Here is a 27923-nt window from a genome sequence, read left to right on the forward strand (position 1 = left end):
GTTCCCGCTCACGAAAAACCGATTCGGCGCCCTTGCGGCAAGCTACCAGCATTCTGGGCCCATCGAGCTCGGTAACAGGGAGGCCAACAGCGTCAGTACAAGGCCCACTCAACAACGAAGGCGCCAGCGAAGTCGCCGAACCGCCACCCGTGTCTTGTCAAAGCTCCGAGGCAAAGAGACGAGCTCAGACGAGGTAGGAGCTGCCCCGATTCTCTCGGTTCCTTCCCCCCTCACATCAGAACTCCTAACGGTCCCCTTACCCAGAAATTTCAAGCTCCCACCTCTGGACAAGTACGACGGGTCCTTCGACCCCAATGACCACATTGACGCTTTCTAGTCCCAAATGCACCTCGCTAGGGCCAGCGAATCGTGCATGTGCGTGGCCTTCACCACCACCCTCAGGGGGGTAGCCCGCACTTGGTACAGGAACCTGGCCCCCGGGTCGATAAAGTGTTGGGCCCAGTTCGTGCAGGTCTTCACCGCACACTTTGTCACCAGCCAACGGTGCCCCAAAACAGAGGAAAGCATCTTCGGAGTAGTCCAAAGGGAAGGAGAATCCATCCGGGGCTACATCAAGCGATTCAATGAAGCATGCTTGCAGATACCACGGTTGGACCCCGCAGGCAGCTCGCAGCGGCCAAGAGAGGGGTAACGCACAAAGAATTCAAATGGCACATGGTGGCTAACCAACCCGCAACCGTGGCCGAATTCCTCAAGCTCGCGGACAAGTTCATGAGGACAGAGGAAGAAATCAACCAACGAACCGAAGGCGGGAACGAGAAAAGAAAGAGGGAAGGCGAGCTCTCCAACCCGGTCGATAGGAAAAACCCAGCCCGGGAGCCAAAGCCGAACCAGTCGTTCCGAGCTCCCCTAGCAGTTCGGATGGATTACACGCCGTTAAACACAAGGCAGACCGAGATCTTAATGACGATCAAGGACGCCCCGTACGTGAAGTGGCCACCTCGCCTAAAGGGAAATCCGAACGAGATAAATAAGAATTTGTATTGTAGTTTCTATAAAAACCATGGTCATAGTACCGAGCAGTGTAATAACCTCCGGGACGAGATAGAGGGGCTCATCCATCGCGGATACTTGAGAAACTTTGTACAGCACAACAATAATAACAGTAAGGCAGGTTGGCAAGGGGAGCACGAAAAGGATGCCCCCGAGTCTAGCAGCAGACCTGCCGAACCGTTGCGGCGATAGCCTCTGGAAGAGAGGCCAGTTCGGGGAACCATCCATGTAATTGTGGGAGGTTCGGTGGTAGCAGGGTGTACCTCGGAATAGGCCCGGACTTCAGTTCGCGAAGCGGCCCTCGAGGAACGGAACCCCCCAAAGAGACCAAAGACCGAAGAACCAATCTTCTTCACGGAGGACGACGCGCTAGGGGTCTGCTACCCCCATGATGACGCGCTTGTCATTAAACTAAGGATCAGCGACCTTCCAAAGACTTGTAAATAGGCTGGTCAGCGGTTGACATGCCCGGCATTAGCCCCGGCCTGATAACTCACAAACTTAATACTGACCCTGTAGTCAGTCACGTTAGACAGAAGAAACGCAACTTAGCCCCAAAACGCTGGAGGGCGGTCGACGAGGAGGTCAAGAAGCTCTTCGCAGCAAACTTCATAAGGGAAGTCCATTACCCGAGCTGGGTGGCCAACCCGGTGTTGGTAAAAAAGGCAAACGGTAAGTGGTGCATGTGCGTTGACTACACCGACTGAATCGAGCTTGCCCGAAAGATTGCTTCCCCCTCCCTAGAATTGACCGCCTAGTAGACGCGACCTCGGGACATGAGCTGCTAAGCTTCCTGGATGCCTACTCGGGCTACAACCAAATCCGGATGGACCCATCTGATGAGGAAAAAACCAGCTTCATAACCGAGTTCGGCCTATATTGCTACAAGATCATGCCCTTCGTATTAAAAAATGCTGGGGCGACCTTCCAAAGACTTGTAAATAGGTTGTTTCGGCCCCTGATTGGCACGAAGATAGAGTGCTATGTAGACGACATGGTCGTCAAGACTCGGTTTTCACAAGAATTAATACAAGACTTAGATTCTGTCTTCCAAATCCTGTGTCAGTTTAGCATGAAATTGAACCCCAACAAATGTGTCTTCGGCGCCACCTCGGGCAAATTCCTAGGGTACATTGTCAATCGGCGCGGTATTGAGGCCAACCCGGACAAGATAAAAGCCATTCTAGATATGATACCACATTGGAAAGTAAAAGAAATTCAGAGGCTAAACGGCCGCATAGCCGCTCTAAGCCGCTTCATGTCCAAATCGGCAGACCGCTGCCTACCTTTCTTCAAAGCAATCAAAGGCAAAGGGTTCGAGTGGGCCCAGGACTGCCAGCTCGTGTTTGACGAGCTGAAAGGTTACCTCGCTAGTGTGCTGACCTTAGCCCGGCCCGAGGAGGGCGAGGTCTTAGAACTGTACCTCTCGGCAAGCGACGAGGTAGTCAGTTCGATACTAATAAAAGAATCATACCGGGTCCAGCAACCCATCTATTATATTAGTAAAATTTTGCAGGGAGCAGAGACAAGGTACCCGCAGATAGAAAAGCTAGCATACGCACTGGTGACAGCAGCTCGGAAACTCCGTCCATACTTCAAGGCTCACACCGTCATCGTCCTGACTAACAAACTTCTGAGACAAGTTTTACTCAAACCCGAGGTTTCCGGTTGACTAACGAAATGGGCCATCGAACTCAGCGAGTACGACCTCCGGTACAAGCCAAGAACTGCTATTAAGGCCCAAGCTTTGGCAGATTTTATCGCCGAGTGCACTTTCAGCCACGAAGCCCTACAGGTCGAGCCCGAGGTCCCCAGTTCGGGCGAACGCGGAGCTCTCGAGCCAATAAAGTCTGAACCCCGTGAAGTAGCAGCCAGTGTGGCATCTCTCCGAGTTAGGCAAAATGCGAACTGGGATGAGGAGCCCTGAATCCTTCACGTGGATGGTTCCTCGAACCGGCAAGGCAACGGATCTAGAATAGTCTTATGCGGCCCGGGCGGCACAAAATTAGAATACGCACTACACTTTGAGTTCGCGGCATCCAACAACGAGGTAGAGTACGAAGCACTGATAGCTGGGCTGGACCTAGCGTGAAAGGTAAAGGCAAAACACTTGGTCATCTGCAGCGATTCCTAGCTCGTGGTCAACCAAGTTACGGGCGAGTATGAAGCACGCGAGCTCTCCATGATCACATATTTGGCGAAAGTAAAAGAGACCCTGCTCAACTTCCAGTCACACTTCATCAGGCAAATCCCAAGGTCAGATAACACTGAGGCCGACGCTTTGTCCTGGTTATCCAGCACAAGTCACAACAACATGAGAACTGTGTACATAGAGAACTTACCTCGGCCTAGTATTCTCGAGGGGACAGAGGAGGTCGCTCCCGTCTTGGAAGCAGAGCCGAGCTGGATTGACCCACTCGCGAGCTTCTTGATAGACGGAACCCTCCCTACAGAATGCAATGCGGCCAAGAGGGTGCAGTGGCAGGCAGCCAAATACGTCATAATAGACGAATGGTTATACCGACGGTCCTACACGCTCCCCTACTTGCGTTGCCTGCGACCTGCCGAAGCCGAGTTCGTACTCCGCGACACTCATGAAGGCCTATGTGGCGGACACTTGGGGGGCAGAGCACTCGCCCAAAAAGCACTTCGACAAGGATACTACTAGCCAACGATGAAGGCAGAAGCTGTTGAGCTCGTCAGAAAATGCGACAAGTGTCAGAAGCACGCCAATATCCACCATCAACCTGCCTCCGACCTCAAATACCTCGCCAGCCCGTGGCCCTTTGCACAATGGGGCATCGACCTCCTGGGGCCATTCCCACCAGCAACAGGTGGAAGAAAATTCCTAGTCGTTGCAGTAGATTACTTTACGAAGTGGATAGAAGCCGAACCTCTAGCAACTGTTACGGCCCGAAACATACAGAACTTATTTTGAAAGAACATAGTATGTCGCTTTGGGTTACCTCGGGTACTAATCTCCAACAACGACAAGCAGTTCGAGGATATCAAGTTCCAAGAGTGGTGCCAGAACATGGGGATTCGGCAAAACTTCACATCAATCGCGCACCCGCAGGCAAATGGTCAGACGGAAGTAATGAACAGAGCCATCATGCGCAGACTGAAAGCAAGTCTGGATCGAGCTAAGGGATTGTGGGCCGAAGAGCTACCAAGTGTCTTGTGGGCTCACCGAACTACAGAAAAAACTGCCACGGGAGAAACCCCCTTCAACCTCACCTACGACACTGAAGCAGTGATCCTGGCTGAAATCGAAGTACCAACATTGCGACTAGAAACATACGACGATCAGACAAACGGAGATGAGTTACGTACCAACCTTGACCTATTGGACGAGGTAAGGGACCTCACGCACATCCGGACAGCGGCATACCAGCAGCAGGTAGCTCGCTACTACAATGCCGAGTAAAGCAACGAAGCTTCCGAGTCGGCGACCTGGTCATTCATAAGATTATGGTGCCCAAACCCGGCGTGGGAAAACTTGGACCAAACTGGAAAGGGCCCTATAAAGTAAAGAGAGCACTCGGGGGGCATACGAACTCGAAACCTTGGAAGGCAAACAAGTACCTCGAGCGTGGAACATCGTGAACTTAAGGCGATACTACCAATAAACCGCCAAGCGAAGTGGACGAAATCAGGTCCTATGGGCCACGATGCAAAGCTGAGAGGAACCTCGGCGTAAACAAGCAAAGAAAAGTCGGGCATATTATCAGCTCGGCAAAAAATCAGTTCGCTACAAAAGCCTTCGCGGCAAAACAGGTCGCGGAAGTATAATAACCCAGACAAGAAAGTGGCATATTCAGTTTGACAAAGAATCAGTTCTTGGAAAAGGAACACGGGCAAAAAGATTATCTATTCCGTTGCAAGAAACAGGAGTACATTGGCCATCAGAAGGCACTTCAAAAAAAATGATTATCTTTGCATGCCCGGAGCTACTTCTTCACCATCAGATGGCACTTCAACAACACCCGAAGGCCCTGCCTCTCCTTCAGAGTCCGGCTCGCCATCGGCAGCATTGGCCATCTCCTGAGTTATACGCGAAGTGGATATGGCACTAACATCAAAGTCGGGGTACGTGTTACGAATCATCCACCTGCTCAGTTTGAACCCCCTTCTGTAAGAATCCACCATCAGATCGTCAAAACGCGGAGAGGCAATGTAGTCTTCAACGGCCTTCTTCTTGGCGTCTTCAATGCCTTGGGAAAAAATCTGTGTTCTCTCCCTGATGTCCTCCTGAAGATATTCGACTTGTTGCTACAAATCCAACTTCAAGTCCGCCATGTGCTTGGCAACTACCCCCATGGCCTCGGCGTCACACTGAGACCTTGCCTGCATGGCCATTGCGATGCGAGCAACCTCTTCGGCAGCATAAGCGGCCGCCTCAGCAGCTCGGGTATTCGCCTCTACAGCACGAAAAGCTTCTTCAGCAGCATGAGCGGCAGCCTCAGCAGCTCGCGCCTGTCGTGAGCTCCTCTCCACTTCGGCCGCTAAGGCATGAATGGAAGAATTCACCTACCAAAAGAAACAAGTGAGCAATAACAGCAAAAGCGACAGAAAATGAAAAAGGGCAGACGAAATCTAACTTACCACCATAGCATGTGTTACGGCATGGCAGGCGACCTGATTCAAAGGAAGATCGGTCCACGCTGCGATATCCTCAGGGAAAGTAGCCTCCCTACTCTTCTGAAGAGCGTAGTTCGGCGTCAACACGCTCCTGAACTCCCCTTGAGCTCCCGAACCCGAGGGCCCAGCCTGCGTATGAGCGGACCCAGAGTGAGCAGGAGCACTTGAGTATGCAGGAGCGCCCGTATGAGTGGTATCAGCGTAAGGCGCCCCAGCAGTTTCATGCATCGGTGGAGTCACCTCGGGCTCCCTGGGCAGATCCTCTAGCGTGTGGCCTGGAACTTGGGGCTCCTCATCCAGGGGCAGCTCGGTACGAGTTCGCTTGGCGACCCGCTTCCTCCTCTTCATACCTTGGAACAGACGCCCCCCACGAGTTCTCTCCGCGTCCATCACACCTGCAGAAATGAGTTCGACATTAGAAAAAATGAAGGAACAAAGCAAGCAAGAAACCGCATAGCTAGAAACCTACCCGAACTCAGGGCGGCCGCAATAAGCTTGGCCTCCGTTAAGTAGTGATGGCACTTTAAACCTTGTCGTGCCCATTGCCGGAGGCCCTTCACCGTCTCTTTATCGAGAGTAACACCTGAATCAGGAGCGGCCTCACCCCACCCGGTCCGAATGGGCCATCCTTGTGCACTTCGCACACCGAAGTAGTCCCGCTTCCACGCTGGGACCTTATTAGGAAGATCGTGCAGAAGCTTAAAGCCCTAGCGAGAAGAAAGGTAATACGTCTGTCTTCCCCCAGGAAGAGAACCCGCCTGTCTCTTGAGCATCAAGATGGAGGAGAATATCTCTAAGTCTAAGGGAAAATTCTGCTCGCAAAAATGGGAAACTATCCCCACCAGGTTTTGAATAGAGTTCGGATGAAGTTGGCCAATGGTGACACCGAAGTGGTTTATGACTTCGACGAGAAGGGGGTGGAAAGGAAGTCGCAACCCCACAGCGAGTTGCTCTCGAAAAATCACGATCTCATCAGGACTGTGTTCCCAAGGAAAGCTACCCGAAGGAATAAAATATGTATACCCCCCAAGAAGGTTGTAAGACATAAGTATAGATTGAAGTCCCTCAGGCATCATGGTCGAGGGACCAAACCTGTCTAGCATCCGACCTCGGCGAGAGGTAGACGCCAAACTGCCCGAAGCGGCTCGGCCTACTGGTTCATAGTCCTCGAGTTCCACCTCAGGATCACTAAGGCAGTCGAGGGATACGGCTCGGTTTGTAGAACCTACGTCAGCCCTATTTGAGTCGTCTGAGATATAAAAGCTAGACATTGAGGAAAAGAGGTGGATTCAGGAAGGTACTCACCGGAAGAAAGTTTTGAAGGCTCCGGAGATGGGAACAAGCCAAAAAGGACCTTGGAGGCTATGTAACCAGCCTAGCTGAAAAAACTTGGACGCGAGCTCAGTAGGCAAACCGCAAAAGTGACAAATCGACTGGGGTCCCCCACTATTTATAGCTACAGTAACCAAGAATCGACCGTGCATATCAAAGACGATCCGACGGCCCACATTTGCGCTGACCGCACGTCCCATGATGTCGAGACGTGATTGGCGCACATCTTTCCGAAAAAAGCGAAACGTCAACGCACGTCTTCTTGAAACCGATGTCGGCCGACTGCGCCGCACGTCCCCCTGACAACCGCCCGCACACATACAGCAGTGGCACACTTTTTCAAGTTTGAATGACCCACTGTCACGTCCCAGCGGCACGAATTTTTGAAATTCAAAACGCGCGGCCACAACTATCAACATTTATGAGTAGTAGGCACGTTTCCCGCCTTCTTGGAAATCGAAGAACACTGACAAATGCAACTCGCGCAGTCAAGATTTGAAGGACGGGACAAATCCACCTACCACCTCGCGAAACTCCCCGCACCAGGGCAAGACCCTTGGCGCGAGGAGTGGGGGGCAATTGATGAAGGAAGATTTGGCCCGACCTCACAGTTATGCGACACGTGGCAAAATCAACATCTCGGCAAAAAAAAGCAAGCCTAAGGCGTGAACACCAAGTGAACACCGGCACACCGAACTCCCTACTAGGGGCCCGAACTCGCCCTCGGCCCAAAACCAGAAAGTAATCCGAACTGGCAAACCTTGTAACAGCTCGGGGCATACCTCGCCGAACTAGCCAACCTCGCAACAACTCGGGATATACCTCGCCGAACTGGCCTTGTAACACCTCGGGGTACACCTCGCCGAACTGTCCAACCTTGTAACAGCTCGGGGTATACCTCGCCGAACTGGCCAACCTTGTAACAGTTCGGGATACACCTTGCCGAACTGACATGCCCTATAGATACCTCCGAACTCAAGACTTCGCCTCACTCACCACCGCATCACCTTCTAGGCACCAAAGCCAAATAAGTCATACCATGCCTGACACTGAGGAAGTCCGTGCCCAAGGGCGCCGCACCTGACTGACTTGGGATCTGACGCTTGGCGGCTGCACTCTAAACGGCCACCTGCCACTGCCACTGACACCGCCATCTCCAGTTAGAGAGACGGTTAGGCAGTGACGGTTCTGTCCCAACAGAAAGGACGACGGCCGAATTGACAAGCACAAGGGTTATCATGCCCGACCTGACATGGGCCTCGGAGCGAGTGCGCGAAGTGATTATAAGAGCCCCCTGCCCCTAACAAACAAGGTATGCAAACTTTGCGCTATCTGGTTTTATCTTGCTTTTGAAGGATTCTAACTTAAGCTTCGGAGCCGTTACACCGGGTTCCCCCCGGAGCTTCCTCATCTCCTCCATTTCAGGCTCCCTGCTACCCAGTTCAGAAGCAAGGTCGTTGATAGCTAAGACCGGCCGGATTGCGCATCATCAAGTACCATTGCCACTTCTACTTGCATTGTGTTAAGTTGGTCAAAATATATTTTATGAGAATATATTTTTTCTACCACAAATGCTTTGAGTTATCAATACAACATTTGGTACTGTGCACTTCTTCACGTTGATGCTTCTAATTTAAATGTCCGGAAGTGATTATTTAATGCATTGCAACAAGACAATTTCTCAAAAAATTGTCTTAATAAAGTCAAAACATTTATAGTATAAACAATAATTATACTAAACACAACCTAAGTGGAACAAGGTTTAGTTGAATGTTTTAGTTGTTCAGAAAGTTATGGAACCATCAACAGAAATAAAATAAATGGAGAATGACAGGTTTAATGTAGATTTCTGAATTCCACTGCAGATCTATAAACATTCAAAATGCTAATACCCACATTCTATGCACCAATGCCCACCTGTAAATTGGCATCAATTCCGATGTGACACCTACCCCAACAGTACTTTGGTCCTATAAATTCTGACCCTAGGCTGAACTGACATTCTCCCTAAAATAAATGGGGCCTACACCTTTTACAGTGGGGTCCATGGCTTTATTAATGGCAGCCAAAGCGTGTAGAACCTCATCATTGGTTCCACAGCCAAAGCGTTCAGCTAATCCAAAGTAACCAACATCGACATTCACATGATTAACTCACCGCAATGGTTTTGAGAATGGCAGAAGTATTACTTGGTGCAGGTCACGTCGTGAATGCTGCAAATCAATGTTGATGGGGCCGCTTGTGCATGACAAAGGTAGTTAGGGTTTTAATTCCAAATGAGGTTGGCAACTTTATTATAGGACAAGCTCTTTGGTCTTGTAATCAAGCTTTAGAGGTGGACACCTCTGCTTCTAAAGAAGGCATCCTTCTTGTCTTTGATTTGGGGTTGTCTTCCTTTGTCCTAAAGGGTGATGATGCTTGTCTATTGTTCAGCTCATGTTCTCTTGAGCCTCCTGGCGCATCTATATGGCGGACTGTAGGACATTTTTAAGTAGTTTCACCGAAATATTAATCAGTCACATTCCTCGATTAGCAAATGGAGTTGATGTTCACAAGATCCCGGTCGGCACCAGAGTGGCAGGTGACTGTCTGGATGATGACTGATGAAGGGCATTCTGGTAATTCACTTTGCATTTGGAAAAAGATAACTAAAAATCTCGGAAGGATGGGGATCGGTTTCCTAATTTGACATTTTGACCCCCACAATAGATGAAAGACGGCACAGGGAACGATAATCTTTATTTTATGGGTAAAATATAAAAATCTCCCTCCCTTGTAGTATTTTTTTTTCGCTTCATGGGGCTATACAACAGGGGGTAGCCCATCTCCTTACCCTTAATCCCCCCAACCCCTGGTGGCAGCAGGATTCCTACCAACTGAGCCACCATCAGTTGGCTCCCCTTGTAGTATTGAAAAAACCTGTAGTTACCTCCCTTTTTTATTGTCATGAACAGAAAATGTTGTCTAGTGTGTTAGTTTTCAAAAATACCCATGTCACTCTTACACCTATCAATTTACATAAAATTAACTAAAATACCCATGTCACTCTTACACCTATCAATTTACATAAAATTAACTAAAATACCCATGTCACTCTTACACCTATCAATTTACATAAAATTAACTAAAATACCCCTCAAAAAAAATTTTCACTTTTAATTAAAAAAAGATCTTCAAGTTAGATTGAAAAGAATAAAATATTTTTTCTTTAAAAGAGTTTGGTATAGTGAAGTTTAGAAGGGCGAATCTGAAAAATTACTTTTGCAACTTTGAAGTATTCATTACTGGAACAAAGATGAAAGCAAGGCAACTAAACTATAGGAGAGATTTTTATGAAAATGAAACGTAAAGAGAGATTTTTATGATTGAAACTTCAGGGAAGGTTTATATTTTACCCTTATTTTATTGCAGTTACCGCTCACTTTAGGAGTATAAACACAAACTAGTGAGGGTGAGGGGCGCCCATGCTGAGAACCGGCGAGTAATGACAAGTAACTGGAAGAGTAAAGAAAAAGAATAACAGAAGTGGTTAAAACAAACATCAAGCTCATGCACACCTTTTCCAGCATGATCCTATAAAAACTGGAAACATTATTCATGATGCACGTAATCTGGCAAGATCCTGTTCAAAATTTCAAATTCATCTCTTTTTTATTAGAAAAGATTTCAATTTGCTAGTTAGCACATACTGTAGCTATGCTTACTGTTCATTTTATTCATTTTCTTTTTTTTTTTAAATAAATGTTTCAAGGCAACCAAGCATATTAATACCGCAATACAAAAAACTGTATTCATTTGAATTGCAGCAGCACAAAGGTTGGGACTTAATTTCATGTGGGCCATCGTTGTTTAAGCTGCAAATAAATAATATAATTAAATACATTTTTTTTATATAAACCAGAGATCCAAAACAGGAGCTACACAACGGGGGTAGCCCATCCCCAAATGTCAGCACAAGAACATTACTTGTTTCGCCTCTATGCTTATATTTCCACGGTCCGACCCAATGCTACATGTTCAAAAATGAACCTTTTATATGGTTTGCTTTAGTCTATCATTGGTTTTTTGTCCCCACTGTTGGGTCAAGTAACTACTTTCTTTGTTTTTTGGTAGAAGGTCAAGTGACTATTGTCACACAGCTCAATTTGCTATTAAGTGGTGAAACTTCACGATGCTTCACCACATGCTCAGGTGGATCCAAAAGTGCATCGCTCGTATGGTTCAATTGGTGGGCCACTTCTTTCATGGGAAATTGATAGAAAACGAGAATGGATATGTAATCATTTTATTAGTTAGACAACTCTGTAACAGTTTCAGATATGCAAAGGTGGCAAAGTAAAGATGATGTTTAACTCAACCTTCAATTTGTAATGAACATGTTAGATTATGACTAGTATGTGACTACAGAACAGTGACTCCCAAACAATTACAGGAGAAACAGAAACTCTTTATATCAGAACAGCCATTGAAATGCCCAAAAAACATCTCATGAGCGATATCTGGATTTCATACAGACATTCCCTCAATATACAGATAACGAGAAAAAAGTGACAAAAAAAGTTGTTGACTGGTTGCTGCTTTTTTTAACATGATTATGCATGGTATGATGAAAAACATGTCAAATATCTAATGAAGCTCTGAGAAGCATGAAGATAATGAGAATACTATTTGACTATATTATATATATATATATATATATATATAAAATGTCTAAACTATTGTACACGTAATGGAGAAGAAGTCATGTTACAGCTGCTTCCTTTCCAAGACTCAAATATGGAATCTGCTGATATAAATGCTCAGATGAGAACCAACCTAAGAATTGTATCAACCTCTTTCTGATGAAATAAACAATGATGATGACAGTAGAGATTGCTTTGCCCAACAAGAGAGGCCTATGATCCCTTGATGTACTTGCCACAGAAATGATGAACACCCAGTGACAAGATCAAACCCAATTCAAGTGGGTTGGTATCACTCTATCAATCTTATAAATCCTGATTAATTGATTTGTTGGATGTGATCTACATTATGGTATAGATACAAGAATCAGAGCCCCCATCATCAATGTCACTTGTATCACTACAATTACAAAAACAAGGTCATAAATGAGATTAAGGAAATACACATTAAAACAAGAAATAAAGATTAATGAGCAAGCAATTAGCATTCTAGAAATAATTATTCTTTCTATATCTATCATCTCATATGCAAGATTATATTCTTCACTGGAACCTTTTCTTTTACATGTTCAAGTAGAATTATAAGTGTGTTCATGAAGAGCATGAAATGAGTTATTTTTCATTCTAGATCTGACTCTCATTACACAGAAGTCAATTGCAATTTCATATACCTGCCCCTTTCATTACTAAATATAGATGCATAATTTAACCAATAGATTTATCGCATAGCCTCATTACTTATCTAGAGATTAAAACAATAGATTTATCACAAATTATGTGAAAACATGTTATGGTCCCGCGCGTAGGATCTCGTCATGGGTCGGTCCACGGTGAGAAAGCCCTGCTTTCCCTTGCGCCTTCCCTTGCGTGCAGACCCTATTGCGGAAACTGGATGGGTGATTTGTCCAAGAGACCACCCGAACTCTCCTAAGGGGTGATTTGGTCCTAGAGACCACCCGAACTCTCCTCACTCTTTTCTTGACTGGAAACTGAATACTTTATTTCAACTCGTAGCTCCTTAAATAGGAGATTACAAAAGGGAATTCCTTATTGGATTCGGCTAGGCTAGGGAAATCCAACTCAAACTCAAACTCCTAATTACCTACTCCTAATAGTAACACAACTCTTACTTAAGATAAGATAAGATAAGGATAAGGGATAAGGGATAAGGGATAAGGAATGGTGTAGCTGGCGGCAAGTTGACGGGCAGAGCTGATGTGGTAAGATAAGTGTGGGCCCAGCCTGATGAGGTGTCATGTGGGCCCAGCCCTACTGCTGCTGCTGGCCGGTGCGCGCGTCTCACAGTGCTGCTGCCGTGCGGTGCGTGCTGCTGTCGTGCGGTGCGTGCTGCTGCCATGCGATGCGTGCTGCTGCCTAGTGCTCCTGTAGTGCGTGTTGCACGCTGCCGGGCGGTGCATGCTGCCAGCGGTGCGTGCTGCGTGCTGCCAGGTGGTGCATGCTGCGCATTGCCGGGCGTTGCGTGCTGCTGTGCGCGCTGCCGGGCGGTGCGTGCGATGCGCTGCCAGGCTGCCGGGCGGTGCGTGCTGCTGGGCGGCCCGCTGTGCGTGTTGCTGCCTATGACTGCACCACAGTGTGCTGCCGGGTGGTGTGTCCATAACAAAACAATTGAACAATTAGTCAGCCAGGCCAGGGATGATCAATGAGAGAAGAAGACATATTTACTTATTCAAGATTGGAGGGTTCTGAGATGGTAGCATATCCATGTTAGTGGAACAAATGGGAATGGCAACATGGGATGATCTTGAAGGCAGTAATTGCTATGACACCCATGTTCTTCTTTTGCTGTTTAATGGAGATTTAACGATTTCAAATCCCATTCTTGTCATTTAATTAGAAAATGCTCACCTATCAAAATCAATGTTTTCTATATTTTAATAAGTTAAAAAAGAAGATATTATGACCTTCACTTGAATGAGTTGTTCACTTTATATGTCAAAACTCTTGTATCCCTTGTGTGATGTAGCAACCATGGCCCTTATGATATTCTCTGGAAGGACCTACGGTGTGAGGATGGGGTCTTAAAACTCTTGTATCTCTTGCTGGGCAGTTGTTCCCTTGCCATTTCTTTGGGTCATCTGGCTAGAAAGAACCCCTACAATTTTTGAGCAGGAAAAAAATCTGGAGGTGGTATATAATTCTGATATAGTAGCAATTAGTGACCATTTCTTCAACTGTAAAGAAGCCTTTAGGCCCTTTACATGATCATTCATAAAAAAAAAAAAGCCTTTACATAAAGTTTGGTGACCTCCACAGGGAATATGATTAGGGAAATTAAAAAGCTTATGGGAAAGATGAGGACAAGAATGGAATAGGTCCCTGGGGCTGCTATTGAGAATATACAACATACATACACTGATACACCAAACAAAACAGAAAACCTGGATCCCAAGGACCAAATGCCACCTTCATACAAATAATATATTTTTATCAAAAACCTGATGTAGTCTGGGTTTCTAATCAGACACTTAATTTGGCAGTTTGATCATATGCTGTATAGAAGTGAAAAAATTTAATCTATCTTCTCTGTTAGCAGGTATATCCAGGGAAGATGGGTATCATAACAAAGATTAAATAAATTGAAGCCGAAATGGCATGGACACAGAAAAACAAAGCCACAGGTTCTTTCTTGTTTTGAAAATTTGACAGGCCGAGTATGTTACCATACTAGTATGTTCAAGAGTTAACTTTGGCTGTTGGGGGCGAACAGCCTATGCTGTTGAGAGCGTTTTTAGGCTGGACACACTCACCAATTCACGCCCATGTCTATGTTTATGGTCAAAAAGAAATAGGGGCAATTACTATTTTACTCCATTCCCATGGTAACATGACATTCCCAAAAATGTTCTCAACAGCATAGGTTGTTTGCACCCAACAGCCCAAGTTTTTTCCTTCAAAGGTGGTTATTGTGGCCATGTATTTCCCCATAAGATAAAGACACAGGATCTACAGTTCTAGGTTACACAAATACAAAAATTAATTAGAGTTATATAGGTTAGTAGAAAGTCAAATAAAAAAATTGTAGTCCTAAAATAAATGAAGCTGGTAGTGATAAACAAATAAATAAATAGAACTTATTTGCAGGCTAATCAGTCAAAATAAATTCTCAATTGTCACACGTTCTTATTGTCATTCCCATTTTCCCTAAAGCTGGCTCAAATTCATATATATCCATGATTTGCGCAACTGCAAGAAGGAATTGATTGAAGATGGAATGCAGTATAGATATGCTAGTTTTTTTTTTTCTTTTTTCCTTTTGTGTTTGTGTGTTTTATTCCATTTATCTCTGTTTTCACGTTTTACCAATAAAATTTTTGTTACTACTGACAAAGAAAAACCACCTGGTTAAAGTTAAAGGAGAAACACCAGTCCATGTCCCTGAAGTGCTACCAATTTCTATGATTCAAGAGAATCTTCAAAACCTATGTTCCTGAATATACAGGAAACTTATTAGTCAGCTCTAGAAGCACCACCTTAGAAATTGGAAAACCTGGTATCTGAATAGAACATCCATCTAAGTTTAACTTGATTGCATCTTGGGGAGGGGGACCTCACCTCATTGATTGCTTCCAAGTACAGGAATTTGCTATTACTTTGCCAACTCCATTTATTGTAAGACCTTCTATGGACCCATTGGATTTAAGGATTCAACCATGACAGAGATCCTGTCAATACTTCAGACACTCAAGTTGATACACTTAGGGATTTGACCAATTTAAGGTGAAGGAAGATCAGCAAGTGGTTACTGGTTAGATTTTTTTATCTTTCAACCAATGTGGTTATTAATCGGATTAAAAAGGGAACTGTGGGCACATGGCTCCTATATCACCTCATCATAGAGGCCAGGGGGTCGCTTCATAACAGCCACAATTGTTGAATTGAATGATTATTGTTCTGTGTTTTAGTGGATAAATAATCATTTAAGATATAGAAATCAACTCAACATGCTATCCAGCCCTTCTTTTTCTTTTTCTTTTTTTGATAAATGGTGATTTTATTAAAAGAAGGAATCAAAGAAGCCATTCATTTCAGCCATGTCAGCTGTTAAAAAATGACCCCTAGGTCTTTGACATCCAAATTGAAAATCACATTTAGATGGATCCCATGATCATCTATAGTTCATTAGAAGACAGCTTGCTTAGGGGAGAGGTTGGGAGGAGTAAGTTTTACTGGGTAACTCTCGCTTGAAATGGTTTCCACATGATTTTTCTGCTACAACATGGATGTATTTCTTCAGTGTGGAAGGAATGCATGTAACAAGGAATTGGAGGTGGCTGAGGCCAGTTTAAACTTCTTAGGGTGTTCAACATACTTGTAATATTCTAGAACAATACCAATTTGACTATTTTCAACTATCTTGTTGTTGCTTTTGTCTAATACTGTGTCAATGCTGTCAAACTCATACTGGACACAAAATTGTTTTGGTCACTTGGTCAAGGTTCAATAGTCTGATCATCCAGTCCTACCATTTTAAAATAGAATTTGTGGTAGATTTAGGATTTAGTGGGTATAAGGAAATTAAAATCATACCTATAATGTTCCATTTTTCTCGTTTTTTTTTTTCATTTATGCATGTATGTACCCTCATTTGTAAACATTCAATATTGCTTTACCCTATCAAAATTTTATTTTTCCTTTCAACCTATTTTTACTTTTCATTTACACCCTGTATGCAAGAAGCACAAATGCATACTGAAGGTATTTTTGTTCATGTATACGAGGTGTTAAAAGTTATTAAAAGGTTTTAATGGTAGCCATAAAGTGCAGAAAAGACATTATTATTCCACTCACAATATGGCAGGCTATCTACATTAATGCAGACAGCATTATTGGATTTAATTGCTGGTTTCAGAGTTTTCACTGGTTGGAGAAACCTGCCTCAAGCTCTCACTCCATGGATATTATTTTGAAATCTAGATTCTAGAATGGTTGCAGAATTCTACTTTGGACTCCATTTATCAACTTAGTCAACTTCCCTGAGATCCATCCATGAAGTATCCTTGCTGAACACTGCCTGATCTTTCATTTGAATTAAATAGCTCAACATTTTTTTATTGGAAACAGTAACTTTCATTAATTCTTTAAGAAACTTGGTACAAACTGCCACCTTCAAAAACAAGGTGACCCCTCATCAAATTACAAACAGGACCTCATCAAATTATAAACTGTCACCTTCGCTAAAGTATTGGCCATTGCATTGGCTGATCTCCTAGTCCATCTAAACCTGACTTCAAGCTCCCTTCTTAGTTGCATAACCTCCCTTACAGGTTGTCTACGGGACCAGGCACCTAACTTGTTTGTTCGCATCCAACCTATTACCAGTTTCAAATCTCCCTCCACTTCCAACTGCTGAAAACATAGCTGTTTAGCCAGCTTGAGCCCCTGTAGGAGTGCCAGAACTTCTACTCTAAGAGAGTCCCCCAATCCTATCAAGCCAGAATAAAGCGCCAGGACTTTTCCTTCCCCATCTCTAAAGACACCCCCAATTCCAGAGGGACCTGGATTACTTACAGAACTACCATCAAAGTTTAGCTTAACAGCATCAGATAATGGGGGCGACCAGTCCTCTTGGATAGCTAAAGAGGGGCAGGAAGAAGATGCTACTGTATTCCACCCTCTAATTAATTCATCTACAGAGAAGTCCTTGAACAGGTCCAGCGATTTCAGCCAATGTATAACCTTGATGGTGATCCCTTCTATGAATTCATGTGCTGATTTTTCTTTCCCTTGAAAGATTCTGTTATTTCTCTCTTCCCACACTGCCCAAACAACTGCTGCCCCCGTTGCTCTCCACATTACCCTTCCTCTTTTCTTTGACTGACGGAAAAAGCTAGATTCAAAAAGATCCACCACACTTGTAGGAGGAACCCACCTACACCCAAAGGGAGAGGAAAACCAATCCCAAATAAGAGTAACAAAAGGACAAGAGATTAGTAGATGATTAACCATCTCACCACTCTTCAAGCAAAGGCTACAAACACGAGGGGATAAGAACCAATTTGGTCTTTTTTTCTGAAAAGTCCAAAGTGTTGATTTTTTGGAAAACCACTTCCCAACAAAAAGCCCTCACCTTTGGAGGTACAGGAGCACACCACACTTCTTTTACAGAAAAAGAGTAAACTAAATTGGAAGAGTGCACTAGAGCATTGAATAAAGAAGAGCGAGAAAAACAACCGGACTCTTCTGATCAAATTCTATTAGCAAGACAAGAATGATCCAAAAACACCGAATTTAGAAGAGAGAAAAGATCATCTGCCAACCCTATTTTTGACTCCCTCAACCCTCTCTTGAATCCTAAATCCCGGGACTCTCCAGAAACACAAAAGGTAGAGATGACTTTAAATTTGTTCAAGGACAAGGAGTATGTTATGGATGCAGACCGACCCATGACGAGATCCTACGCCCGGGCCCATAACAGAGTAGAGGGCCAGGAACCTATCCTTAAGAGGCTGATCCCCAACCCAAACATCCTCCCAAAAATAGACCTTATTACCTGAACAAGCATCATACCTGATGAAGGACAAAAACCAAGCAGGATACCAACAATGTCTTTCCACGGAGAGGAACAAGAAGCCCTTAGGTTGAGACCAGCATCCCATCCATTTGCTACCAATCCATGTATGCTTTCTATCACTCTATGCCACCAACTTTCTCGCTCCTTGGGAAACCTCCACAACCACTAAACTAAAAGTGATCTATCTATATATATTAAAGCGGGATGGGCCTTCGTTAAGACGACATGGCCTCTTCTTCCCGCAAGAAATGGTATCCGCACGTAATTTTCATTGAATCGTTCGAATAGGGAACAAATGAGGGTCCCGATTCTCCCGAATTGCTTATTCACATGTTATTTTTTTGTTTTTTTTTTTCATTTGCTATCTCACTCATGTGTGAATGTATGACATCATTATTTGTCTTTCACCACACTCCACCGTCCACTGATTCCACATTCGACCGTTGACATTTTTCTATTCTTAATTTGCAGTAGCTAGTAGTAGAGTTGGTAGTTTTCTAATGGATTTCACAACATACCTAAGGCAGCCACCAAGGGATATAATGGCCAATCACAAGGCCAGGTGATTGACAACCTATATGGCTACTGGAAAATTTCTCCCACATCTATGGCCAAGAAGCTCAAAGAAGTCTACAAGCAATGCGTTCTCTCATAGTTCCCACCCATATTTGCAAGGTTCACTGGGTGGGATGGTCTTTTCCAGTTCCAGTATGCATCCGGGTGAATGTTTTGCAGGAGTCTCAACCATGGGGCTCTAGAACCTAATGGTTCGATCATCAGCACCTCACGGTGTTGTAGCAAACAACATGGAATTTCAAGGAAAATGAAGCTGGTAGCAACTCGCAAGAGATTCCACGTGATCTAGGCCTTGGGCAACTCTCATAATCCATTGACGGTCAGTTCTCTGGTGAGCTTGAATTTTCTCAACAAGAGAGCAGGCAATATATGGAACTTGGGAGCTCAAAGGGCTTAAGGTTCTTTTACTCATCAGATGCATCAGTCTCCTTATGAGACCAACTTAGAGCTTAGGCTTATGCTTCACTGTGGATGTCCTAATGCCTTTCCCAGTTTTGCTCAAACTCCATATTTTGATTCCAGGGCTTCAATGACCTTGAAAATAAGTTTTGGTATTTGCTCAAACTTCTTAAAATACACTTTATTTCAGTTGGAGCTTATTACTGAACAAGTTGGTATAAATTAGGAAAAAAAAAAGAAGCTCTTTTCAATTTCTATTAACATGATCTCTATTCGATGAAATGACAAACATTTTGTCCAGTATCACTCCCGTGCTCAACACAAGTTACTCCTCTAGTGTGTTTCTTAAATGGATATTTCCAATCCCTAAACCCCATTTGTCTTTTGTCCTAGAGACCCCTTCCCACTTCACTAGGTGATCCTTTTTTGACTCCTCAGGTTCCCAGAGGAAATCTCTCACTACTTTTTCCAACTGATTTGCAAACTTGGCAAGCACTTTGAAGGTAGATAGGAAGTACACTAGCAAATTTGCTAGTGTTAACTTAATTAAAGTGATTCTACCTCCTAAAGAGATGTAATTGCTCTTCCACCCTGCTAATCTCTTTGTGAATCTTTCCAACACTGGGTACTAGAAACTTTCTGACCTTGGGTTTCCTCCCAGAGATAAACCTAAGAACTTCACAAGCTAATTACTCCACTCACAACCTAACCAAGGAAGACACCTCCTTATCTGATCTATTAATCCCCACCACACAACTTTTATTCCAATTCACTCTCAAATTAGAGACCTTTTCAAAACCTTCTACCAACAATTTCAGATTGACCATCTCCTCAGGCTCTCCCTTACAAAAGAAAATTATATCATCTGCAAATTGTAAATGAGTAACCACTACTTCTTGCCTCCCTACTCTCCACCCATTAAAAAGATTTTTGGAGTCAGCTCTGGAGATCATAACAGTCAAAACATCCACTATTAAGGTAACAAGGAAGGGAGAGAGAGGGTCCCCTTGTCTTAGACCTCTCTTTGCAAGGAAAAAATCCCTGGCTATCCCATTCACCAAAATAGAGTAATGGCACGAAGCCACACAACCTTTTACCCATTTACACCACCTCTCTCCAAAATCTTTGTTTCTTAAAACTTCCAGTAAAAGATCCCAATCTACCAAGTCATAAGCCTTTTCCAAATCAAGTTTGCAAATCAGCCCCTTCTCTCCTTTTCTCTTTCTGTAGTCAACACACTCATTGGCAATAGAGATTTGGTCCCAAACACAAAGGCTCCTTGGTTTGGAGAGATCAGATAAGGAAGTACCTTTTTAATTCTTGAGGCCAACACCTTAGAGATGGTGTTATACGTGTTGCCAATCAAACTAATGGATCTAAAATCCTTTGGGTGTCTTGCATCCATCTTTTTGGGAACCAGAGCTAAAAAAGTAGCAGTGGCGCCTGAGTTAATCCTACCTCTCTCAAAGAATTCTAGAAACACCTTCATTAAATCCCCACCTATGATTTCTCAGCAATCTTGGTAAAAAGCCATCGTGAAACCATCTGGACTCAGGGCTTTAGATATTTCCATTGAGAAAGTAGAATCTTTGACTTCTTGGCTCTCAAAATTTCTTTCCAATTCCTCCATTAGTTTTCTACTCCCTGTTTGCCACTGAAAATCAGAAATGTCCTCTCTCATTCTGCTCGGACTGTCATAAATGGTTTTAAAGTGGTCCACAAATGCTTTTGCTATCTCTTCCTCCCTTGTAAGCACTTCTCCATTCCATTCCAATCTCTCCACAATGTTCTTCCTCCTCCTACCATTTTCCAAGGAATGAAAAAACCTAGTATTTCCATCTCCCTCCTTGAGCCATTTGCATCTAGACTTTTGTCTCCAACTTATCTCCTCTTTTCTAATGATTTCCTCAAATTCTTGTTTCAAGTTCCACCTTTCTTCTACTCTCAATCTTTTCTCTGCTTCCTCTATATCAATTTCTTGAATCCTTTTAGCAATCCATTTTTTTCTCTCTTCGACTCTTCCAAATTCCTCTTTGTCCCACTCTTTGATCCTAGCTTTCAGAACTTGTAGCTTTTTGTAGAATCTATATCCTTTCCATCTGAACTCCACCTGATCTTCTTCCCACCACTGTTGTACTCTCTTTAGAAATTCAGGATGAAGTAGCCACATGTTCTCAAACCGAAACAAGGTCCTCCTAATTTCTCTTGTGAAAGCCTAATTGGACAGTGATCCGAAGTTGATCTGGGAAGTGCCCTTACTACCATTCCCCTCCAAGCAGTCTCCCAACCTGCAGAGAATAAGAATTTGTCTAGTTTACAACATAGGGGTTGTTCTTGAAAGTTGGACCACATGAAATTGGCTTGTAGCATGGGCAGCTCTCTTAGCTCAAAGGACTCCACAAGTAGGTTGAATTTCCTCATGCTAGGGGTGATCATATGGCTAGGATTAGTTGTTTCATTCACAAATCTAATGACATTAAAATCAACCCCCAAATACCAAGGGCCACTCCAAAGCCCCCTTATGGCTGCTAGTTCTTCCCAAAACCCTTCCCTTTCCCAATATGAATTTGGACCATAGACATTAGTTAGAGCCCATTCTAACCCATCCTCTTTCCTCCTAAACTTCATTGTGATCGTAAAGTTGCCAAGCAATTCTTCAATGTCGTCCATCTCCTCATTCTTCCAGATTGTTAGGATGCCTCCTGAGGCTCCCCACGATAGTGAAAAAGCCCAAGTTAAGCCTCTTGCTGACCACAAACTTCTCACCCATCTTCTATCCAGCTCTTCCAACTTTGTTTCTTGAATTAGTACAATATTCGGCTTCTCTTTCCTATAACTTCCTTAATCACCCTTCTTTTTCTTTGACTCCCCAACCCCCTAACATTCCAACTGATTATCTTCATGGGAAAAATCAGATGTTGAGACCCTGAGGTTTTTCTTAACCTAAACCATTTTCCTTTCCTTTTTGCTTGTACCTCCTTTTTCATAATCAACTCCACATCTCAGCCTCTCCACCTCACTCATCTTGTTCTTTCTTATTTTTTATGACTCTAACTCCTTATTTAAAGAATTGATTCTTTTCCTTTCTCCTGCCTCTCTCTTCTGTTGTTTTTCCTGGTTTTTTTTTCCTTTTGTGTTTTTAACTCTCAACCCACTCTTTTTTTCTTCCTTTTCCTTCTCCAAACACACCAGATTTGGACTGCTACCTTCCTCCTCCAAACCCACTCTAGACTGTATTTCTACCTGAACCAACTGATCAAAGAGCTGCATTATTAGCTCCCATATTCTCTCCCCTTCCTCCTTAGAATCATCTACAACCTCAATATCTCCGGACACTTCTGTCGCCTCCAACGACACACTAGGATTGGCAACTGCTGGACAAGAATAGGTCTCACATGCAAGCTGGACAACAACCACAGGAGGGTGGGGAAGATTAGCTGAAACACAAATAGAATTATCTAAAAATTGACAAACCATACCAGAACCCAGAAACAGAGTAGGACTGTCATGCAAAGGAGGCTGACACTAAACAAGGCCGATGTTGGGGGAGCTCTCCTCCAATCTAACCCTCGAACCACTAGCAGGGGAAGGGGAGCCATCTACGGGTTTGCTTTCCGAGTGAGGAGAAGCTGTAAAATCTCTACGATCACCCTACTTTTGACTCTCAAAACGGGAAAGATCTTTTTTGCCTTTGAATGAGGTGTTTTCTCTTCTCAAGGGAGAACCTTTCAAACCACTGCTCTTCTGAGGTTCCAAAGAAAGTTTGGTTGGGGTCAGCAAAGAGTTTTCGAAGAGCAATCTTGTTCCTAAATCTGCATCCTCCAAAAGAGCTTTCCGTGGACTGCTTTTAACGTTGCCGATACTAGACTAGCCGTAGGACTCTTCGTCTGATTTCTCCTCTTCACAGATTACCCAATCCGAGTTAAAATCACCATCTTCCTCTTTGTTTCTATCATACCATGGATTTTGTCATTCAAGGGTGGTTGAGTAGCAAACCAACCTTGGCCTCCATGCAAACTTCTCCACAGTAGAGCCTCTCGGTTGAGAAAAAATCGAAACCGGTTGGATGGGGGATGATGATACACCCAAGATATTGTCCCCTTTTTTTTGTCTTTTTCTAAGGTCATATGATGACTTAAAGTGGCACGTGACCTCCTCTCTAATCTGTCTGGCCCAATCAGTGATTTAAAAGGCGCGCCTAGGCACTTAGGCAAGGCGTGTTTTAGGGTAAGTGCCTCGCCCAGGTCCTAGGGGCAGCGCATTCAAAAGGCGCATGCCTAGTGCGCCTTGCGCCTTAGCCTAGGCGTGAAATCTAAGAATTTAAGACTCTAACATGGACTTGTTTGGGCTTGTCTCGGGGGGGCGTGGCACAAAGGCGGCTCGTAGAATTAGGAATGTAATATGTCACATTAGCTACTTGATACAATTGAGAAAAAAAAAAGAGATTGTTGGTTTTATATGCTTGAAAATGATTTATATGTTTGATTTTATTTTTAAATTCTCATTTGAATATGTTTTACATATTATATTTATGTATTTTAATTTTAGATAATAGGTTTTTTAAAACATTTATTTTAAAGCCTAAGTTTATATTTTTATTAATATTATGTTTTATAATTTTTTTTTAATTTTTTGCTCTTTTTTTATTTTTTTTAATTTTTAGCTTTTTTTTTAATTGTTCACCTTGCCTCAAAAAGGCGCGCAACTCTCCTTGCGCCTCAAGCACAAAATGGCCCTTACGCCTTGTGCTTTTAAAACACTGGGCGCAATGCTACTTGCCCCGCCTGGCCCATTAACACTTATTCCACCTGGCCCACTACCACTTATCCCACCTTGCGAACCCAACAACTTGTCCTGCTTTGTAAGCCCATTTATTACTTTACCTAAAGTCAGTTTAAGTTCACCCTCTCCTTGGACTTTCAAATTGGCCCTTCTCTTTGTTCAACCTCCTTGTCAGTCCCACCAATCCAAAAGCCTTGACAGTCTGGTTTTGCATTTAATGCACTTGTCACAACCTCTGCAAAGGTTCTTTTAAACTCTGAAGCTTTTCCTTTGCTTGCACTCTTCCCATTTTCCTCTTCGGGTAATCCTTTCTTGTTGTTTCTCCTTAACCTTTCCAATTCTGTGATAGTTTCAGCTAATTTGAAATGCACCAATCTCTATGATCCACGTAGGTAGCCTTCTTCTACCTCCTCATCTTCCTTCCTCCTGGACTCCTTCCACAAAGCTGCTTTATTAGAGATCAATAGCCACACCAAATAGAAAGCACTCGGCATAAACCTCAATCTTCTTGGGAATTTCTTCAGGCTTTACTCTGCTTGCTCTCATGGCTGTTGATCGAAAATCTTTTAGAAACACACCTTCCAGTTTAGCTTTGCACAAGGAGGCAATGGATTGAAATAATTCTAGCTTCCACAAATGGAAGGGTAGGCCAGCAAGCCTTATGGTTACCCCATCCTCCACTGAGAAGTCCATCACGTTAGAACTAGGAGACTATCTCATCACTGTGGCTGCTCCAGTCTGCAACTGGAAGTTTGAAGCACTAACTACTGAGACATCCTCCAACAGATCTAAAAGTGATTTACAGTCTTCATAAAGGGTGACAATTACTGGACCTTTTACCTTCAGGTTCTTGAGTAAATCTGCTACTACTATCCTCCAATCTTCTGGTTTCTTTTTAACTTCAACCACCAACTTCTTTTCCCATTCTATCTTCTCTGTATTGAAAACCATATTGTCTCTTCCCAATCCATTGACCAGAATGTTCCCAGAAATTGCTTCCTTCTCACTTAGGGATCCTTTTGTTTCTCCAGTAATCTGAACACCCTCGGTACCTTCCTTCATCTCTTTCATGAAGTCCTGTAGAATGTTTTTTATCTCCCTCCAAACCATGTCGTTTCTACCTTCAGGAATGCAGATGAGTTGTTTCTTTCCTTCTCCAAAAAAAACTCAATCAAAGCAATGAATCTACCTTCTGTATTCCATCTTCTTTCTACTACCTTTGATCTTGTTGTTCTCTAGTGCTCTTCCAGTCTGTATGTTTGCCTGACTGTAGTGCTCCTTCCATGAACAGTTTGAGCCACTCAACCACCTCAATACCTACCAGCATAACCATGGCTTTTCTCACTTCTCTGATCTTCAACGTTACATTCCCTTTTACTTTGAACCTCTCAAAGAAAAAGATTTTAGCTTCAGCCTTCAGAAATCTTCTCCAGGTTGCTTTCTGCATAAACTCCATCTTATTCCAGTCTTCAGCTTTCACGAACTCCTTACCTTGGTGGACTCAGAATTAAAGAACATTGCCTTTCCAATTTCATTTGTCCTCTCTCTGTATTTTGTTAATAGTTCAACACCACTGTTGGCAAATGGTTGCAAATCTGTACAGTCAAACAGAAATCTCTTTCACATTCCATAGATATTACCATGGTTTTCAAAACCAGACCGGACCGGACGGTCGGACCAGAAAAACCAGGAACCGGTCCGGCTCCATTTTACCCCATAACCATTATTTCACCAAAAACCGTTGATTTGGTCAGCAAACCGCTGACCCAGGCGGTCGAACCGTTCGAACCATCCAACAGTTTCGGCCGTTTTTTATTTTTTTAATTTTTGGTCAGAACGGGTTGTCCATTCGGTTTGAACGGTCAGACCGTTCAACCCGGGAACCGGACCCCTGACCTGTTCGTTGTCCAGTTCGATTTTAAAAACCTTGGATATTACCACAAGCAATGATTAAAATATGGATACTCAGGTATCAGTGCATATCAATATAGCCAACTCATCTTTTTTATTTTTTTTTCTTTTTCTTTTTAATTTTATAATAATGAGGGGGTTGGGGAAAAGGGCTGAAATGGTTTAAAAGTTTTAAAAAAATGCATGGGTTTATCCAAATGTATCTAGGTACACCGATACCGATACAATACGCCCTATATGGGTGTATCATATCAATATTTTTATCCTTGACCACATGGAGCTAGTAGATAATTTACATTTTACATTATTGATAAAAGCTCTGTTTAGATGGAATAAATTCTGATTTATATGCCTTCATTAATTAAATTGGGCATATAAAAATGATATAGATCAAAAGAACAAAATCTTGCAAATGCAATCTAAATAAAAAGTGAACTCATAAATGGAATCGAACAACATTTGCACAGATCAACTTCAAGGTATATAAAAAGAGAAAAACAGAAAACAGTACATACATGAAAGGGTGAACTCAATTTTGATCAATCACACATCTACCACAGTATGCACATACAAAAGAAAAGAAGAGATAAAACCCAAAAAAGACAGAAATAAGAAGGGGAGAACCCAGATCAAAGAAAAGAGGTTTCTTATGGGTCTTTTTTATAGATTACCAAACTAAAACAGATCAACAGACCCAAGTTGCATGTCGGAGGCCAACCATGGCAGCCACAATGGCAATAACATCATTTCATTCAGTTATAGAGCTCTAAGAACGGGAAAAAGAAAACACGGAACATGCTGAAAAACCTGTGTACAACCCATATCTAATACTTACCTTGACTGAAAAATGGCGGAAACAAGCAGTTGATAGTTGACCCTTTGTGGTTTGTGCAGCAGACAAGCTTGCTTTCTGACAGGTCATGAATTATTTTTTCTCATCTTTCCTTTCTCAGTAAGATTGCAAGGAAAAACTTTGGTTGTTTGGAAGCTACAAACGCATGAGACCCACTGAAGTCCTTATTAGTCTTTCTTGGCTAAAGGAATATTGATTGTAAATATTCCTTGTTAGAATATTCCAACATATGACACAAATCATATTGGAACTAGTTGGAAAAGTATTTTGTTGTGAGCAGATCCCAGATCCCAGCTCATTAAACTCGTCAACAGCCAAGTAAGCATCTCTCCCTGCATTTTATAAATTTTGCAAAGAATAGAGAAGAATCAGTTAAGAAAAAAAGCAAAAAACAACACAAAAAAAAAAAAACAAAATACTGCTTAAGGCCATGAACAGAGTATTAAAATGAGAATTTTGAAAGAAATGTGGCCTTAAAATAGCTGAATTGACTGAAATGTATAACTTGTTGCATTATCTTTTAGTGGCTAAAACAGTTTAAGGATATAAAGTAATCAAGCCTTACAACCCACTTAATGACTTGCCTTCCAAAACAGACAAAGCAATAACTTCCTTCACTTCAACCACTTTAGCTGTTAATTATCAAATAGCCCCCAAGACTAACAGTCATCTGAAATGCAATCTCCAACATTTTATCAAAAATTGCAATTTCAAATGTTAGGGTGGGCAGAGGAATTTACCAGCCTGCTATACTTGAGCATAAAATATCTCAAGATATCTCAGGTCTCCCAGCGTCAAACAGGTTCAGGAATGGGAAGGGCAATTTTCACAGGTACCCTACCCGTTGCCATTCCAAATCACCCTCCTTCGGAGTGTTCTATCAAACTCCCCATTTACTATTTTTTGAGAGATGGTTTAAATGAAGAGAAAAATGTTTATTTGGTGGAATGGACGAAGGTAATGTAAACCCAAAAGAGAAGGTGGAATTGGCATCCATTCCCTAGGCAAATTAAATAAACCTCTCCTAGCTAAATGGCTATGGAGATATGGCGAAGAAAAGAACAGCATATGGAGAAAACTCATTGGAGATATACAAGGGAGTTTTCCCATGAATAGGGATCCTGCCCCTGTTAGAACCTCCTATCACTCAAGCTTATGGAAAGGAATCGTGAAAGGAAGTGACATTTTCTCCAAATTTATC

General features: G+C 43.1%; 2 protein-coding genes across 7 annotated transcripts in view; both read right to left on the reverse strand.

Moving 5' to 3' along the window:
* Window positions 1-11346: 11346 nt before the first annotated feature.
* The window catches only part of LOC148879744 (TATA box-binding protein associated factor RNA polymerase I subunit C), a 34479-nt gene continuing 17902 nt past the window's right edge, over window positions 11347-27923 (reverse strand). For 4 of the 6 annotated variants that reach the window (XM_088961403.1, XM_088961405.1, XM_088961400.1 and 1 more), the window contains 2 exons: window positions 26705-27054; window positions 11347-12069 (listed from right to left, as the gene is read on the reverse strand). The gene's annotated coding sequence lies outside the window, so the exon portion shown is untranslated. Of the gene's footprint in view, window positions 12070-12257; window positions 13266-26704; window positions 27055-27923 lie in introns of those variants that run through there. The other 2 variants (XM_088961402.1, XM_088961401.1) reach the window with 1 other exon arrangement.
* Window positions 20687-21346, reverse strand: LOC148879745 (uncharacterized). The gene has a single exon (XM_088975211.1). It carries the CDS (start codon window positions 21344-21346, stop codon window positions 20687-20689), a length of 660 nt encoding a protein of 219 aa, XP_088831337.1.

Source organism: Nelumbo lutea, chromosome 1 (assembly GCF_056320005.1).
Source record: "Nelumbo lutea isolate HS-2025 chromosome 1, American lotus-T2T, whole genome shotgun sequence".
Lineage (NCBI taxonomy): Eukaryota > Viridiplantae > Streptophyta > Magnoliopsida > Proteales > Nelumbonaceae > Nelumbo > Nelumbo lutea.